The 18,122-nt window shown below is 39.7% G+C and overlaps 1 protein-coding gene across 6 annotated transcripts in view; it reads left to right on the forward strand.

Annotated features, from left to right (window-relative positions):
• LOC120432503 (C-1-tetrahydrofolate synthase, cytoplasmic) overlaps positions 1-18,122 on the forward strand; it is a 231,747-nt gene that overhangs the window by 172,359 nt on the left and 41,266 nt on the right. For 4 of the 6 annotated variants that reach the window (XM_039597716.2, XM_039597715.2, XM_039597721.1 and 1 more), the window contains 4 exons: positions 7,883-8,187; positions 8,257-9,386; positions 9,453-9,721; positions 13,701-16,691. In XM_039597716.2, the coding sequence (XP_039453650.1) occupies positions 7,883-8,187; positions 8,257-9,386; positions 9,453-9,721; positions 13,701-14,214 (2,218 nt within the window). In that variant the 3' untranslated portion in view covers positions 14,215-16,691. Of the gene's footprint in view, positions 1-7,882; positions 8,188-8,256; positions 9,387-9,452; positions 9,722-13,700 lie in introns of those variants that run through there. The other 2 variants (XM_052710624.1, XM_052710634.1) reach the window with 1 other exon arrangement.

Raw genomic sequence — 18,122 nt, forward strand, 5'->3', positions numbered from 1 at the left:
GGTCATCCAAGGACTCCCTGGAGTTAAGATCTACGAGTCTACCGCCGTAACAAGCAAGAGGTCGTCGGATTTTGACCCCAGATCATGTGCGTATAGCATCAGTGCATATGGTAGACTACTATATGAATGTGTTGGGATGTCCATGGTCATCCAAGGACTCCCTGGAGTTAAGATCTACGAGTCTACAGCCGTAACAAGCAAGAGGTCGTCTTATTTTGACCCCGGATCATGTGCGTATAGCATCAGTGCATATGGTAGACTACTATATGAATGTGTTGGGATGTTCATGGTCATCCAAGGACTCCCTGGAGTTAAGATCTACGAGTCTACCACCGTAACAAGCAAGAGGTCGTCTTATTTTGACCCCAGATCATGTGCGTATAGCATCAGTGCATATGGTAGACTACTATATGAATGTGTTGGGATGTCCATGGTCATCCAAGGACTCCCTGAAGTTAAGATCTACGAGTCTACCGCCGTAACAAGTAAGAGGTCGTCGGATTTTGACCCCGAATCTTGTGTGTATAGCATCAGTGCATATGGTAGACTACTGTATGAATGTGTTGGGATGTTCATGGTCATCCAAGGACTCCCTGGAGTTAAGATCTACGAGTCTACCGCCGTAACAAGCAAGAGGTCGTCGGATTTTGACCCCAGATCATGTGCGTATAGCATCAGTGGATATGGTAGACTACTATATGAATGTGTTGGGATGTTCATGGTCATCCAAGGACTCCCTGGAGTTAAGATCTACGAGTCTACCGCCGTAACAAGCAAGAGGTCGTCGGATTTTAACCCCAGATCTTGTGCGTATAGCATCAGTGCATATGGTAGACTACTATATGAATGTGTTGGGATGTCCATGGTCATCCAAGGACTCCCTGGAGTTAAGATCTACGAGTCTACAGCCGTAACAAGCAAGAGGTCGTCTTATTTTGACCCCGGATCATGTGCGTATAGCATCAGTGCATATGGTAGACTACTATATGAATGTGTTGGGATGTTCATGGTCATCCAAGGACTCCCTGGAGTTAAGATCTACGAGTCTACCGCCGTAACAAGCAAGAGGTCGTCGGATTTTAACCCCAGATCTTGTGCGTATAGCATCAGTGCATATGGTAGACTACTATATGAATGTGTTGGGATGTCCATGGTCATCCAAGGACTCCCTGGAGTTAAGATCTACGAGTCTACCGCCGTATCAAGCAAGAGGTCGTCTTATTTTGACCCCGGATCTTGTGTGTATAGCATCAGTGGATATGGTAGACTACTATATGAACATCCCAACACATTCATACAGTAGTCTACCATATGCACTGATGCTATACACACAAGATCCGGGGTCAAAATAAGACGACCTCTTGCTTGTTACGGCTGTAGACTCGTAGATCTTAACTCCAGGGAGTCCTTGGATGACCATGGACATCCCAACACATTCATATAGTAGTCTACCATATGCACTGATGCTATACGCACATGATCCGGGGTCAAAATCCGACGACCTCTTGCTTGTTACGGCGGTAGACTCGTAGATCTTAACTCCAGGGAGTCCTTGGATGACCATGAACATCCCAACACATTCATACAGTAGTCTACCATATGCACTGATGCTATACGCACATGATCCGGGGTCAAAATCCGACTACCTCTTGCTTGTTACGGCGGTAGACTCGTAGATCTTAACTCCAGGGAGTCCTTGGATGACCATGAACATCCCAACACATTCATATAGTAGTCTACCATATGCACTGATGCTATACGCACATGATCCGGGGTCAAAATCCGACGACCTCTTGCTTGTTACGGCGGTAGACTCGTAGATCTTAACTCCAGGGAGTCCTTGGATGACCATGAACATCCCAACACATTCATACAGTAGTCTACCATATGCACTGATGCTATACGCACAAGATCCGGGGTCAAAATCCGACGACCTCTTGCTTGTTACGGCGGTAGACTCGTAGATCTTAACTCCAGGGAGTCCTTGGATGACCATGGACATCCCAACACATTCATATAGTAGTCTACCATATGCACTGATGCTATACGCACATGATCCGGGGTCAAAATCCGACGACCTCTTGCTTGTTACGGTGGTAGACTCGTAGATCTTAACTCCAGGGAGTCCTTGGATGACCATGAACATCCCAACACATTCATATAGTAGTCTACCATATCCACTGATGCTATACGCACATGATCCGGGGTCAAAATCCGACGACCTCTTGCTTGTTACGGCGGTAGACTCGTAGATCTTAACTCCAGGGAGTCCTCGGATGACCATGAACATCCCAACACATTCATACAGTAGTCTACCATATCCACTGATGCTATACGCACAAGATCCGGGGTCAAAATCCGACGACCTCTTGCTTGTTACGGCGGTAGACTCGTAGATCTTAACTCCAGGCAGTCCTTGGATGACCATGGACATCCCGAAGTACCCATAGACCTTTGAGATACATAAAATTTTAGTAAACAAATAAATCAAAAAATATGTTTTTTAAATAAATTAATTTTAAACTTTTAATATTTATTTTTTATAATCGTACAAAAAATGCTAGCTGTGGACCCCCCGAGAACTTGACAACTTTTTTATACATTTGTATTGGTTGTTTCCGTTGTGCTTAAAGGAAATGGCTATGCACCAGGCGCTTCCATATTCTTGTAGATGGCTCATATAATTGGGAGGAGACGCATGGTTTTTTTTAAATTGTTCGATTTTTTATGTTAAAAAATTTACCAGATTCGCATCAGTCCGCGTGGACATAAAATCAAATTCTGTCGATTGCATCGGATTCGGGGATGCCTTTTCTCTCAGGAACGGATGAGATATCGTCAATCCCTTGACACAAGTTTTGTTTTGTCGAGTAGTGTAATCGGACCATTAGTTGCTGAGATATCGTCATTAGAAAATGGTGGGTTATTGGTGAGATTAAGAAAACGTCAATTTTCGTGTTTCTTTTTCTTAAAGCGGCTCTATCTCAGCAACCCGAGGTCCAATCTTCAATGTCTCTTAGACAATTTTATAGCAAATTTTCTAAACTTCTCAAAAAAAATATTTTCAGAAATTGTCACTTATGGTAACTATTTTTTAAAATTGAAAAACTGCTAATATTCCGCTAAAATCATACTTTTGGTGGCTATATCTTGAAAACGGAGCCCTTTATCAAAAAAATTGTAAAGTTCTTTTCGATTGCAAATTCAATTTTGCTTTGAAAAATCATGTCAAATTTGTTTTTGCATGAAATTTCGATTTTTTCCAAAAATCACTGTTTTTTCAAAAATTCATAACTCGGCGGCAGATTTTTTGACCATGTTTTTCTATGGCTCAAAAGTTGCGGATTTTTGTCCCCTAAAACATATCAAAAAATCTCGAAAATAAAAAAATATGTATTTTGGGAAATTGAGTTTTAGTAAAAAAAAGTTGATTAAAAAATCTGCAAATTTTTTTTCCGTGTACCTATTTTTTCTCAAAAGTCTTCAACAATACCTACAACTTTGCCGAAGACACCAAATTGATCAGAAAATTCACTCAAAAGTTACAGCTGTTTGAATATTTACATACCATTTTTGTATGGACAGCAGCCAAAATTGTATGGAGACTTGTATGGGTGAACCAATGACGCAAAATAGCTTATTTGGTCATAGGGAAGACCCCCACAAAGCTTAAGTCAAATTAAAAAAAATACAAAAAATAAAAATGGTCGAAATCGGCCGATTTTGTAGAGAGTTGCTCGTGAACCGAATTTTCAGTTTTTGCTTTTTGGGTGTTTTTCAATACCCCTGACTCAAGGCAGTTTCAAAAACATCCAAAAGCAAAAACTGGAAGTTTGGTTTATCTGACCTTTAAAAAAAACTCCAGAATGCTTCTCTTTGAAATGTTGCTCGCGGACGCGCCAGCATTATATGTGTTGGTGAGAAATGTAGCTCGCTGACATGTTTATACACGGGCAAACACGAGCTACGAGCTTGCTGCAAAACATGTTATCAAATATAACATTTTCTGAGCAAATCCACTGTTGCAGATTTTGATTTATATTTTTCTTTTGGGTGTAGGCAAAAAATCTGAGCCCTTCCTCTAATCACTTGAAGTTTGTGTGGGAAAAATCGTCAAAATGTATGGAGAAAAGAAACATAGTTATCCGATTCTTACCATTTTAGAACCACGCAAAAATGTGCATTACTGGTCTAATTATTTTGTCCAAGGAATTCCTAGGCAATTTGGACCAATTAGTAGTATTTTTGATCTGGATCCTGTTGGTATGACGTGAAATCGCGGTCATATGGCCATCTTTTTTTCTTTATCAAAAATATTGAACAAATCATCAATTTTTATGGAAAACTTTCTTGCTAACTTCACACTAAATTACATTATAATTTCACTAGCTTTTAGTTGAAAATGCCTGGAATTATATGTGTTTCGCCTTTTTCACTTTTCTGGCGGTATTTCCAAACTAACCCTCTTCTACACTTTTTTTTATTTTTTTTTAGTTTTTTCAGTGCTCAGTAGGTCATTTTGAGCACTTTTGAGATTTATAAAAAAAAAATCACTTCAGTACTTTTTGATTACAAATTCGTTTTTACATATGGGACCATCCATAAACCACGTGGACACTTTAGGGGGGGGGGGGGTATGGCGATTGTCCATGCTCCATACAAAAAAGTTTTTTTTGTATGGACAATTGTCCACGAGGGGGGGGGTTGAGATTTCCAAAAAAGTGTCCACGTGGTTTATGGATGGTCCCTATGGGTAATTCTCCACGAACTCACACGAAATCGGAAAAAGTTGCCCGGACCCCTCTTCGATTTTCGTGAAACTTTGCTCTAAGGGGTAATTTTGGTCCATGATCACGAATCTAAGGTTTTTTTTTTACTAAGACACGTTTTCAGTGATTTGTAGCTCGAAACCATGAAGAGATAGAAATTTGGTGTCAAAAGAACTTTTGTGTAAAATTAGACGCCCGATTTGATGGCCTACTCAAAATTCCGAAAAAAACGTATTTTTCATCAAAAAAAGTTAAAAAATAGTTTTAAAATCGCTGCCATTTCCCGTTACTCAACTGTCAAAAATCGTGAGACATGTCATTTTATGGGAAATTTAATGTACTTTTCGAATCTGAAATAACCCAGAAGGGTCATTTTTTCATTTAGAACAAAAATTTTCATTTTAAAATTACGTGTTTTTTCTAACTTTGCAGGGTTACATTTTAGAGTGTAACAATGTTCTACAAAATTGTAGAGCAGACAAAAACAAAAATTTTGATGTATAGACATAAGGGGTTTGCATGTATTCTTCACGAGTTATCAGAATTTTACAAAAAAGTTTTTTGAAAAAGTTATGATTTTGACAATTTTTGACCAGTTTTTCGAAGTTTTCACCCATAAAACTCAATCGTGTGCTTTTGAAAGTAATTTTTTTGTAAAGTTCAGCTAATTTTGCATAAGAATGATCCCTTGGACGATTGTTGTGGCTTGTTGTGGCTTGTTGAGTAAGGGGAAATGGCAGCGATTTTAAAACTATTTTTTAACTTTTTTTTGATGAAAAATACGTTTTTCGGAATTTTGAGTACGCCATCAAATCGGGCGTCTAATTTTACACAAAAGTCCCTTTGACACCAAATTTCTATCTCTTCACGGTTGCGAGCTACAAATCACTGAAAAACGTGTCTTAGTAAAAAACCAGAAAAATGAAAGGGGTCGTACCGCCCCACCGTCACGAGATATCGAAAAATGGACCTTGGATTCGTGATCAGGGACCAAAAAAACTCCTTTGAGCAAAGTTTTGCGCAAATTGAAGAGGTGTGAGTTGGCGGAGAATAACCCACATCGAAAAATGAAGTTGAAAAAATTTTGCGAACAGTATTTCGATTTTTTGAAAAAAAGGAGCGGCCGTGGCTGACTGGTTACGGTGTTCGCTTTCTAAGCGAATGGTCCTGGGTTCGATTCCCATCTGCTCCCAACGAGAAAGTATAGGAAATATTAATCTTGAAACACTGAACATGAACGAAAAATCAAAGTCGCCCGAGTCGGGGTTCGAACCCCCGTCCTTTGGATTGGTAAGCAAAAATGCTAACCACAAGGCCATCACGGCTTGGTGAACGACGCCTGGAATTAGGAATACTGTTACTATCAAACTATATACGCGCTGGGTCCTTGTCCATAGGGGGATGGCGTCGCTATTTTTAGACCACGTTTTCCACTTTTTCTCATCGAAACCGACTACTTTATCGACTTCATTTTGCTGGGCGAGATAGGACGCCGTCTATTTTTAGACGATGACTCAGCACTTTTCCACTCTTGCACTTAAAAAAAACCAGGTGGCAGCACGATGTAACGCCACGTCCCTATTTGACAAGGGTTCGGAAGTTCTAAATAACGTTTGAACCCGATTGGTGCAAACGTTCTTCAGGGCGGGGCTTGTCGATAAAAGCTGAGGGACCTCGCGCTCGGCTAGCCAGCGTAGAAATGGGTCACCAAAGCTCGGCAGAGCTAACACCTTCCAAATGCCTATGCGAGTTATTTGTATGTATAGAATGAAGATCTAAAAATACATGGAAACAACTCAATTTGTAAGAAGCGACCGCGTGGTCCCGTTTGGTTGGTTGCACACACACACACACACACACACACACACACACACACACACAGTATTTCGATTTTTTGAAAAAATCAGTATAAATTCAAAAATTTAAAACTCAGTCAAAGATTTATTACACATTCTGGAAATTTCAGAAAAATTGACATTTGATATCCCCTAAAACATATCAAAAAATAAAAACAAAGTTTCAGTCGGATCAAAACATACAAAAAACATCGAATGACCGATTTCTCGGAGAATTGCTCAGGTGTGAAATGTGTCACCTCGACTTACTACTACAGTAACTATTAACGTGTTGTCCATTTATTTGAGACAATATTACAGCAAAGAATTTGAGTTTATTGTTAAGTTGAATGATTAGAAACAAAAAAGTGTATTTGACACGAAATTTTTCGTATTATGTCTCGTACGATATTATTAAAGATTCGGATTGGAAATTGCCAATGAAAAAAAATCTAATATTATTTTGGAAACCATTTTTACTCAAACGCGCAGGTACCAATTTAACCCTATTTTTCATAAAAATCTTAGAACTTTTGGTAGAATTCACCAAATTGGATGCTTCCAGTTGTAGAAGATCTAGATTTGTTGTATTTTTAACTGTCACAAGAAGTGAAAATATGGTTGATTCTACCATAAGTAATAAGATTTTTAAGAATAAAAATATAATTAAAATGATTGTCCGAACGTTTAAGCGTTAATTAAAAACAAATTTCAACAAACTCATAGTTTGAATGATTTTCTACCACCCGTGAATCTTTCTCTCCCTGTGAAATGCATCTAGTGCGTTGTTGTTTTATTAATAAATTCAAATTGATTCAAGTCATCTGGTCCAGTGTATTTACTCAAGGCGTGTGCCCCTCTACCAGTGTGTGGTCGTCTCGATTGGTGATAGTTTGATGATTCAGATGGAACAATCAGCTCAACATGCCAAAGTTGGAATTGTTTGTTTTATTGCTTGCTTATGTGTCGATTGGGCTTAAAATAACACAGAACGGAATTACAGAAAAATATATAATTAAAAGTGTATTGCAAAACATAGCATCTGCCGACGTGCCTTTCAAGCGAAGATGCTATGGAAAGAACTTCTTTTCGAAATCAGATTCAAACTTGAGTCAAACAAAACTTATACTGAAAAATCTAAAACAATATTTTAATTAAATTGTTACTTCAACGTTTGTAAAACTTATTCGTCGACGTGCCTTCCGAGTTACAATGCCATGAAATGGACTAAATCAATCTCACTCATGTTATTAACAAATCTTCTCTCTCCCTCTCCAGGAAATGCTTCCACGCGGCCTACTACTACCTGGACGACCCGCCGGCCTGCGGCAACTCGGGCGGTGGCAACTCGGCCGGCATCGTCGACTGGGAGGCGCCGTGCGAGGTGGCGGGCGAGATGCGCTCGTCGATTCCGGTGTGCGAGTTCGCCAAGCATGTGGCGGCGCTGCACGTGGACGGCGACATCGGCTTCAGCAAAGAGTACGAGGCGATCCAGGGCGAGGCGCTCAGCGACGAGTACCCGTCGGAGCACTCGCAGCACCCGGACAACAAGGCCAAGAACCGGTACCTGAACGTGATTGCTTGTGAGTGTTTTTTTATTTTTTCGGGGGTTCGTGAGAAGTTTTGATTGATTTTGGTTTTTGTTTTTGAAGATGATCACAGCAGAGTTCACCTGCGGCAAGTTCCGGGCCAGAAGAAGCATCTGGACTACATCAATGCGAACTTCATCGATGGGTACCAGAAGCCGCGGGCGTTCATCGGGACGCAGGGTCCGCTGCCGTGCACGTTTGACTGCTTCTGGCGGATGATCTGGGAGCAACGGGTAGCGATCATTGTGATGATAACGAATCTAGTCGAGCGGGGTCGCCGAAAGTGCGACATGTACTGGCCTAAGGACGGTACCGAGATGTACGGCGTGATCGCGGTCAAGCTGATCCGGGAGGAGGTGATGGCGACGTACACGGTGCGGACGTTCCAGATCAAGCACACCAAGCTTAAGAAGAAGAAGGCCTCGCAGACGGAGAAGCTGGTCTACCAGTACCACTACACGAACTGGCCGGACCACGGAACGCCCGATCATCCGCTGCCGGTGATCAACTTTGTGAAGAAGTCTACGGCGGCCAACCCCGCGGACGCCGGCCCAATCGTGGTGCATTGCAGCGCCGGAGTGGGCCGAACCGGAACGTACATCGTGATAGACGCCATGCTGAAGCAGATTGAGGCCAAGAACCAGTTGAACGTGTTTGGCTTTCTTCGGTACATCCGCGCCCAGCGGAACTACCTGGTGCAAACGGAGGAGCAGTACATCTTCATCCACGATGCGCTCGTCGAGGCGATCGACAGCGGGGAAACGAACATCAAGATGGACGCGATTGGGGGAGTGGTGAACCACATTGAGTTCATTGACAGCCAGTACAAGGTGGGCGCTTCTTTGGGTATCCAACGGAAGCTGACTAACAAGATCATTCTCACCCCCTTCACACAGTTCATCACAAGTTACCAGCCAAAGGAGATCAACCTGACGTCGGCGCTAAAGCCGGTCAACGCCATCAAGAACCGCAGCTCGCTGGTTCCGCTCGAGGGCAGCCGCGTCCACCTGACGCCCAAGCCGGGCGTCGAGGGCAGCGACTACATCAACGCCACCTGGCTGCACGGCTACCGCCGGTTACGGGACTTTATCGTGACGCAGCACCCGCTCATCGACACCTTCAAGGACTTTTGGCAGATGGTGTGGGATCACAACGCCCAGACCGTGGTGCTGCTCTCCTCCGCCGACAATATGGTGAGTTCCCGGTCCACTTTTAAAACACCGGATACTAACTAACCTTCACCCCACACACACACACAGTCCTTCCTGCAGTTCTGGCCGAACGAGTCGGAGCCGATCGAGAGCGACTACTACCGGATCCGGCTCGTGTCGGAGACGTCCGAGAACGACTACATCGTGCGGAACTTTGTCATCCAGTCCATCCAGGACGACTACGAGCTGAGCGTGCGCATGTTCGAGAACCCGATGTGGCCCGATATGGCGCAGCCGCGGTCCATCTTTGACTTTGCGGTGCGGGTGCACGAGCGGTGCGCAGAGTACCGGAACGGGCCGATCGTGATCGTGGACAGGTGAGTTTGGGATGCTTTGTTTTTTTTCGGGATTGGCTGCAGTGCTCCGGAACTCTTACTTCCTCTGTTGATGTTGAATAATGTTCTACTCGACGGTACTGAGAGGCCACTCCAAAAAACAAGGCCGCTGGTCTCGGTGTAATGCGTCAGATTTTGAAGATTTCAAATTTTACTTTCGAAACCTATCGAAACAATTTAAATTTGAAAAACTAACTTAATCCACCTATGTGGTTGGTGCCTTCCTCACTCTTTTCCAACAATGAGTGATATGTAATATGATGGATTTGGACACAAATTTGATCCAAAAAAACACACATATCACTCAAGGGCTCATAAGTGGTCAGAACTCGAGACAGAGTTGCCAGATCTTCAATGTTGTGGACTCGTTGGAAAGGTCTTTCGATTACCTAACTAACGATGGGTCGGATGATGGATCCGGACATCGTTTACATACATTTAAGTGAGATCCGGCTTCAAAAAAGTACATTAATATCACTTAAGTGGTCAGAACTCAAGACAGGGTTGCCAGATCTTCAATGTTGTGGACTCGTTGGAAAGGTATCTCGATTACCTAATCAACGATGGGTCGGATGGTGGATCCGGACATTGTTTACATACATTTAAGTGAGATCCGGCTACAAAAAAAGTACATAAATATCACTTAAGTGGTCAGAACTCGAGACAGGGTTGCCAGATCTTCAATGTTGTGGACTCGTTGGAAAGGTCTTTCGATTACCTAACCAACGATGGGTCGGATGATGGATCCGGACATCGTTTACATACATTTAAGTGAGATCCGGCTTCAAAAAAGTACATTAATATCACTTAAGTGGTCAGAACTCAAGACAGGGTTGCCAGATCTTCAATGTTGTGGACTCGTTGGAAAGGTATCTCGATTACCTAATCAACGATGGGTCGGATGGTGGATCCGGACATTGTTTACATACATTTAAGTGAGATCCGGCTACAAAAAAAGTACATAAATATCACTTAAGTGGTCAGAACTCGAGACAGGGTTGCCAGATCTTCAATGTTGTGGACTCGTTGGAAAGGTCTTTCGATTACCTAACCAACGATGGGTCGGATGATGGATCCGGACATCGTTTACATACATTTAAGTGAGATCCGGCTTCAAAAAAGTACATAAATATCACTTAAGTGGTCAGAACTCAAGACAGGGTTGCCAGATCTTCAATGTTGTGGACTCGTTGGAAAGGTATCTCGATTACCTAATCAACGATGGGTCGGATGGTGGATCCGGACATTGTTTACATACATTTAAGTGAGATCCGGCTACAAAAAAAGTACATAAATATCACTTAAGTGGTTATAACTCGAGACAGGGTTGCCAGATCTTCAATGTTGTGGACTCGTTGGAAAGGTCTTTCAATTACCTAAATAACGATGTATAACATGATGATGTTTGGTTCAGTTTACTGCCATTTATTCTTCTTCCGAAAATATGCGAAAACACATTTTTATACATAACTTTAGAACTACTTATCGAAACTTTAAAAAATTCAATAGCACCGTATGGGACCCTAAACCAAGTCGAATGCGACTGGTTTGGTCAAAATCGGTTCAGCCAGTGCTGAGAAAACTGAGTGACATTATTGGTCACATACACACACACATACCCACACACATACACACACACATACACACAGACATTTGTTCAGTTTTCGATTCTGAGTCGATATGTATACATCAAGGTGGGTTTTCGAGCTTAAAATAAAAAGTTCAATTTAAGAGCAGGATTATAGCCTTACCTCAGTGAGGAAGGCAAAATGTTTTCGAAATGCAGAGAGCTTGCAAGCAAAAAAAGATTTTCCATAACAGCTACGAAAAGGTCATGTAAGTAGTGTTTGACTTTGAAAAACGTTCTGAGTCCACTTAGCAAGTTTGAAATATCACAAGCTTCTTTGGTGATTTTTAGGGTTAGTGAAATTTCACGATTTCGCGGACAGCGTGAAATACATGAAATTTGGCTTTTTCCGCAAAATCCCGTGAAATTTTATGTTTTTGTGAAACTGTAACTATTTTTCTCAAAATGATTTATCAAACTCAAATAAGAATAAAAATAATCTTATAAAATACTGTAGAAATAAGCGAGTGAATACCCTGGTTAAATTACTAACATAGGGTTAGTGATTTTTGACGATTTCGAAGACGGCGTAACGTGAAGTTTGTCAATTTTCTCAAATATTTTTTTTTAAATAACAACATAATTAATATTTTACCCATACAGACTATTTAAGTAAATTTTATTAGTTTACAATTGAAATGCGTGATATGAACCATTTGAAGAATTGTTCATTTTTTTCTAAACTAACTAAGGCTAGTAATTTGTAATTTATTGGAAACGATAGCCTGTTTGTATAACACTTTGTATCAGATTGAGAAAGGGCGTTGAGATGGTTACTTTAGGTTAGTTTAGTAATATTTTCATTCGCTAAAATAAAAATGTTACTGCTATTTTATTTGAAAGGTATAGTTTCATAAGAAATTAAAAGAATCAAGCTTTGTTTTATTCAAATTAAAATAAAGGGCATTTTTTTCTTTGAAGTCAACTTTTAAAAACTTTTCTTTTTTTCTGAGTCCTGTTTCATTTTGATATTTGATTATTTGGGTGGAAAAATACTATCTTTTTGCTTTTTTTCATTTTGAATTTTTTTTTTTCAATTCAATTAGATTTATTGGTGAATAATCAAGATACAATCAGTTCTATTGCAATTCATTACAGAGTTTTGGAGTTCCTTTCAGCTGTGTGTTGTATCATAATCCATTTTGGAACAATTATTTCTATAACTTAAGCACTAACAAGAGCAAGAAAAATAAAAAAAGCGCTAAAAATTTCATTTTGAATAAAAAAATTAGTATTATTTTTAATATGCTAAATGTCGCAAACAATTCAAATTATTGAACTTATTTTGGATAGAAATTCAGAAAAATGAAGCAAATTCGCGAAAACTTTTCAGTCAAATATTTAAAAAAAAAGTTCAATAAATAAGAATACGCATGCCATACAATTTGTTTAAAAATAAATATAGAGCCCATCCATAAACCAGGTGGAATCTTTTTGGAAAATTAGGAGATTTTTTTTGTGTCAGGTTCAAATTTATTCAAATTATTTTTAGTTTATTTAAATAATATATAATGAAGCACAAAAAGCAGTTTCTGTGATTTAAACAAACGATTTTCAGAGTTATTTTAACATTTTTCACGTTCCGCGAAATTTGCGTGAAATTTGGTATTTTGAATTTGAGGTCCCCGTGAAATTTGCAATTTTTGAGCGTGAAATATTACTAAGCCTAGTGATGTTTGAATCATTTTAGTTGGCGCTGTTTTGTAATCAAGTGTTACAAATATTTGTAACTAAAGATTACGTTATCCTTAATTACACCTCCGGGTAACTCTGAATTACAAATTGAGACTTGTAATTTGCTATTACAAACAAACTATTATTTCATTGTGATGTTTCCTCAAAACAATTTCAAAGACACTCGATTAACTGATTTTTTTTTGCTTCATAATAATGAAATGATTTTCTTTGTTTTTTTACACACACACATTCTAAAAAATAAATTTTAATATTTTTTGGTCAAATTAGTTAGTCTGGTAATGCTGAATTTTTTAAACGATTTTCAAAATGTTGATTTTGTTTTCACTCACATACATTCACTTATCTTATTTTTTTTTTTAAGTATTTTTTAATTTTGAATTTAGATATTGCTTGTTGAAAATCTGGGTAACGTTGTTCCTTTGTCCTTCTCGTATGCTGGTGTTGAAGTCCACGTCGTGCTGTGCTCCTGAACTCAGATTCGAGTTTTTTGCGATGTGCACTCGATGGTATCACGCCTCTGCCGAAGTATCCAGCAGTTCATCTTCTTCGGTCGATGGCTGCTTCACCGACGATTTCTTTGGCTGCTTCACTCCTGATCCTGATCTTTGCTTTCCCCTCTCTCTCTCACACACCCAGATACGGCGGCTTCCAGGCGTGCCAGTTCTGCTGCATCAGCTCGCTCGCGATGCAGCTCGAGTACGACCAGACGGCGAACGTGTACACGTACGCGAAGCTGTTCCACAACAAGCGGCCGGGCATCTGGAGCTCGTACGAGGACATCCGGCAGATCTACCGGATACTGTCGTACATGCCGAAGGAGCTGGGCCTGCTCAAGTGCACCGAGCTGCGGACGGAGTTTGACGAGGCGGCCATCATGACGGCGACGCCCGACCTTTACAGTAAGATATGCAGCAACGGTAGTATTAACACGCATTTGAACAGTGGGCCGGGCGGCGGTGGCCAGGGTGGCGGCGGGCCGGACGGGGGCCCTACGGGGAATGGGACGGAACGGAACGGTGGGCCACCGCAGGCCACGGCCATCCAGAACGGGGGAACGGTGATTGTGAAGATGAACGGCGAGGATAATGACGAGCTGTCGGTGGTGGTGGCCACCAGCAACCATCTGAACCTGGACCACAATCAGACGTAAGCAGTGGCCATTCCGAATGAGAGAGGCGCGGGACGACGTAAGTTAACCAGCAAGTGTGTGTGTGTATTAGTCATGTGTCTGTATAGTTTTACGCGCGAGTTGCGATTATTGAGGAATGCTCCAGTTGTATTTTTCAGGCTGAGACAACAGAAAACGATATTATTTATTTAACAAGTTTGCGGTCGGCAAACGATAAATGCGACTAAGACGAAATTAAAGTGTTTTTGCTCCACTACTTTTGTTGAAACATTTTTTTGTTTTTGTTTGGAAGAATCTGGAAAGATCGGTTGGATTTGCAGAAACGGAAAAAGTCGAGCAGTTTTGACAGTTCGGACTCAAATCTGCACGAGCAGTTGTTACTGCAACAAGTTAAAACACGAACACGACCGCACGAATCGAGCAATTTTTGGCAAACTGACAAATACTGCTCGACTGCGTTGGTGCCCTCCAACTCTAGTCGGAAATTGCGAGCAAAACTGCGCGGAACACGCACAAATTCTCTTCTCAAAACATTGCCACGGCAACGGATAAAAATATCTAGGTTAGAGGTAGGCTTTTTATTCTACGACGAGGTAAACTCTTTTCGTTTACTGTACATAGTTAGGATCTCGCATGTGATTCCAGTGATTTAAGGTTACACGCGCAGCTGCAGTGCCGCTCAGGGCTCCGCGCAAATTAGAATAATTGGATAAGACATCGGTTGATTGGCTAACACAACACTCTAAACAATTGAAATGAAATCTTTCTAATTTTGACAAATTTATTCTGTCAAAATCTGAAAAAAACAGTAAGTTCGGTGATTAGACGGATTCCAATCGAAAAACATAACCTAGAAGTGACAAAACTTGAAAGTTTTTGCTAGAGTTTGCTGAAATTTGGCTAAATTGAGACGCCCTTCGAGGTTTTGGCTCTTGCAACCTGAAGTTCGAAGGAGCGGAACACTAAAAATAAAGAACAAGACTGGTTTTTACGTTCTTTTTGTAAAGTTACATGAGCGAACGAAATTCACAAAACAAAAACAAACTTCGGCATCACTTACTAATAGATACAGACTCACAAACTCACTACACAAACAACTTATCAATAGTTGCTGATCTTAGTATGAAGTATAACCTCCTAAAACGATACAAAGTTTAGCACCCTAAACACAGGCGCAAAATAGAGAAAAAGGGAAAGTCATGTTTGTGCTTGCATCAATCTGCGGGTCAGTGCCAAAACGTCATCCAGCTGTCGTTCATCGTCGTAGCAGGCCGTCTGTTCAGCAGAGTTGGTCGCCGCCATTTTTGGTTTTAACCCTTAATCCTTTTCTTAATGTTTTATTCTTTATACATAATTTTGTTTTTTTGGTTACACACACAAAATTAAAATGCTCGAGCTGTTAATTTTGTATCATTTTATGTAGATTAGATCGTATATTTCATACTGTAAGAAAACACGGAAAAAAGCTGGAAACTTGAACCCGGTTATCATTTACAAATTGATCTTGCTATTTCTCCTTTCATTGAATCGGCAAAACTTCTTGATCGACTTTAGGCTGGATTTTGCATTATTAATTGAATACACTGAGTTCGATACACAACTATTAAATACATAACTATAAATAAATTTTATCTCAGCGACCTTACCATAACTGCACTCACACTAACAAAATCGAAGCAAAATGCACACCTACTCAAAGTTATGACCTTGTTCCTTACTATGGTTAATCGAAAATTTAAAACTGAATTGTTGAGCAATTGAAAACGTCCACGAAAAAAGTTCTTTATTTAAACAAACGAATTCCGTACTAAAAATCATTACATTACTAGAGAAAAACATTTCAAACCCATCCGTAGACGCTGCAACGATTAGCTATCATTCACACAAAATATAAAAAAAAACACCCATACACAAACAAAACGATGTAGAACAATTGGAAAGGTAACACTAAATTCCGCGAAATCGTTTAAGGGTAAAGTCATTCGTAGTAGTGAAATTCGTCGTAACTTCGAGCGTAACAACACACAAACAAACAAAAACAAAACAAAACGCGCTATAGTTGAAATATATTCCTCCCCCTTTCCCACTATTATATTTAAAAAATCTAGTAATTAAAAAGTTGCCAGGAGTATAAGATTAAACCGAAAGAAGCAAAAAAAATTAAATAAAAAGAGATTTTATAAATCTTATGAGATATTCTCACATCTGCGTTTCTTTTTGTACCACGATTATTATTGAACCGCAAAACAAAAAAATAATTATCATTAGAGAGAAGACAAACTCCGTTTGATGAATTTCGTGCAAAAATAATTTCAGGGGAGTTCCTCTGAATGAAGGGTGCAGGAAAAAAAGCAGCAAAACACAATATTTGACTGACGAAACAAAAGGTAAGCGGAGAAAGCAAGCAAAATAGTAGGAAAAAGCTATTAAGTAGGAATTATGAAAATTTAGCGTAACGTACCAGTAAAGAAAAGATAAGATTAAAGAATGAACAAAAATGATAAGAGAAAAGTAACTTCTAGTGCCGTCTCAATGCCGCAGAAAAAAAAAGCGACGTCAGAATGTTGAATACTGAAATGAAGTGAGTAAGCGGTTGCGATGAGATATGGAAAAAAGAAAGGTTAGAGTAAGGTGCAAAATCTACCCACTTGTGGGTGGAAAGCAGCAAAAGCAGTGAAAAACGCTCTGAAAATAAATGTAAAATTTTATGTGAAATTAACATGTAAGCGTATGTGTTTGTGTTTATCCGAAATTTCCGATGGCAATTTTTGTTTTGCGCTCCAAATATTAAGGTTTTAACACTTTATAATGTTTTTTTAGTTTTGGTTTTCTTTTAAATTTGGAATATTCGACTTCGATTTCTATTTTTTATACTACACAGAAAAAATCAATTCCCGTAATCGTGAATTAAGTTCACGAATGTGAGATCCACGAAGGAATTTATTCATGAGTATGGTGCATTTGCACCATAAAAGTGAATATATTCCTTCGTGGTTCTCATAATCGTGAACTGACTTTACGGTTTCGAGAATTGATTTTTTTCTGTGTACTCCAACTGTAGCTTCACATGACCCTAAAATTCATTATTGTTAACTTATTTTATCAAATTGCCATTGTCTGATATTCAATTTTCTTCTTGATTTGTTTGTTTTACCTAATTACCATTTCCTTTTCTCATAATGTACCCATTTTTGTCACACTGAACCTTTTTATTACTTTTGCAGTTTTTCGCCATTCAAAAAAAAAAAAAAATAATAAAATAGGATGTATCATAAATAGAAAGTGTCTTGCTCACTTTTTAATGAGCTTGAGCTATTTGTTACTTTTGAATAGGGAAACACACTCTATGAAAGCTGTTATTCACAAACAAAGTGCTGATATGCTGATAATAGAAATTGGCCGAGAAAGGGTATATTTTCCTCATCATTTGAAATAGTTTTTTTTTACATTTTCTGCAGATTTATTTCCAGAGAAAAAAAATAATCATAGAATGGAGTACCCAATTCGAGTGGTAGAAATGACAGTTCTCCCATAAGGAATACAGAGAAACTTCTTTTTACGCGGTGGCGTTACGCTTTTTGTTTCGAAGATTCCTCTTAAACTATACAATATTTTTGCAAGCTTCAAATAGCGTTTTGTAGATCTGAACAAAACCTACAAATTGCTTCTAAAGGATTGCAAAAATGTTGCGTCGTTCCAGAGAAATCGTCAAATTAGAAAAACGTAACTGTTTCACTGTACACTGTAGAAAAAAAGGCAAAAACTGCTCGAATGGAAATGCTCATTTATAAATAACTACTAGAATGGAGCACCCGCAGTCGAGCAGTTTTTGATAGTTCGCTCCATAAGAAATACATTGTAGAAAAAAGCAAAAACTGCTCGAATGGAAGTGCTCCATTATCGGGAATGGAGCAATTCCATTCGAGCAG

Source organism: Culex pipiens, chromosome 1 (assembly GCF_016801865.2).
Source record: "Culex pipiens pallens isolate TS chromosome 1, TS_CPP_V2, whole genome shotgun sequence".
Lineage (NCBI taxonomy): Eukaryota > Metazoa > Arthropoda > Insecta > Diptera > Culicidae > Culex > Culex pipiens.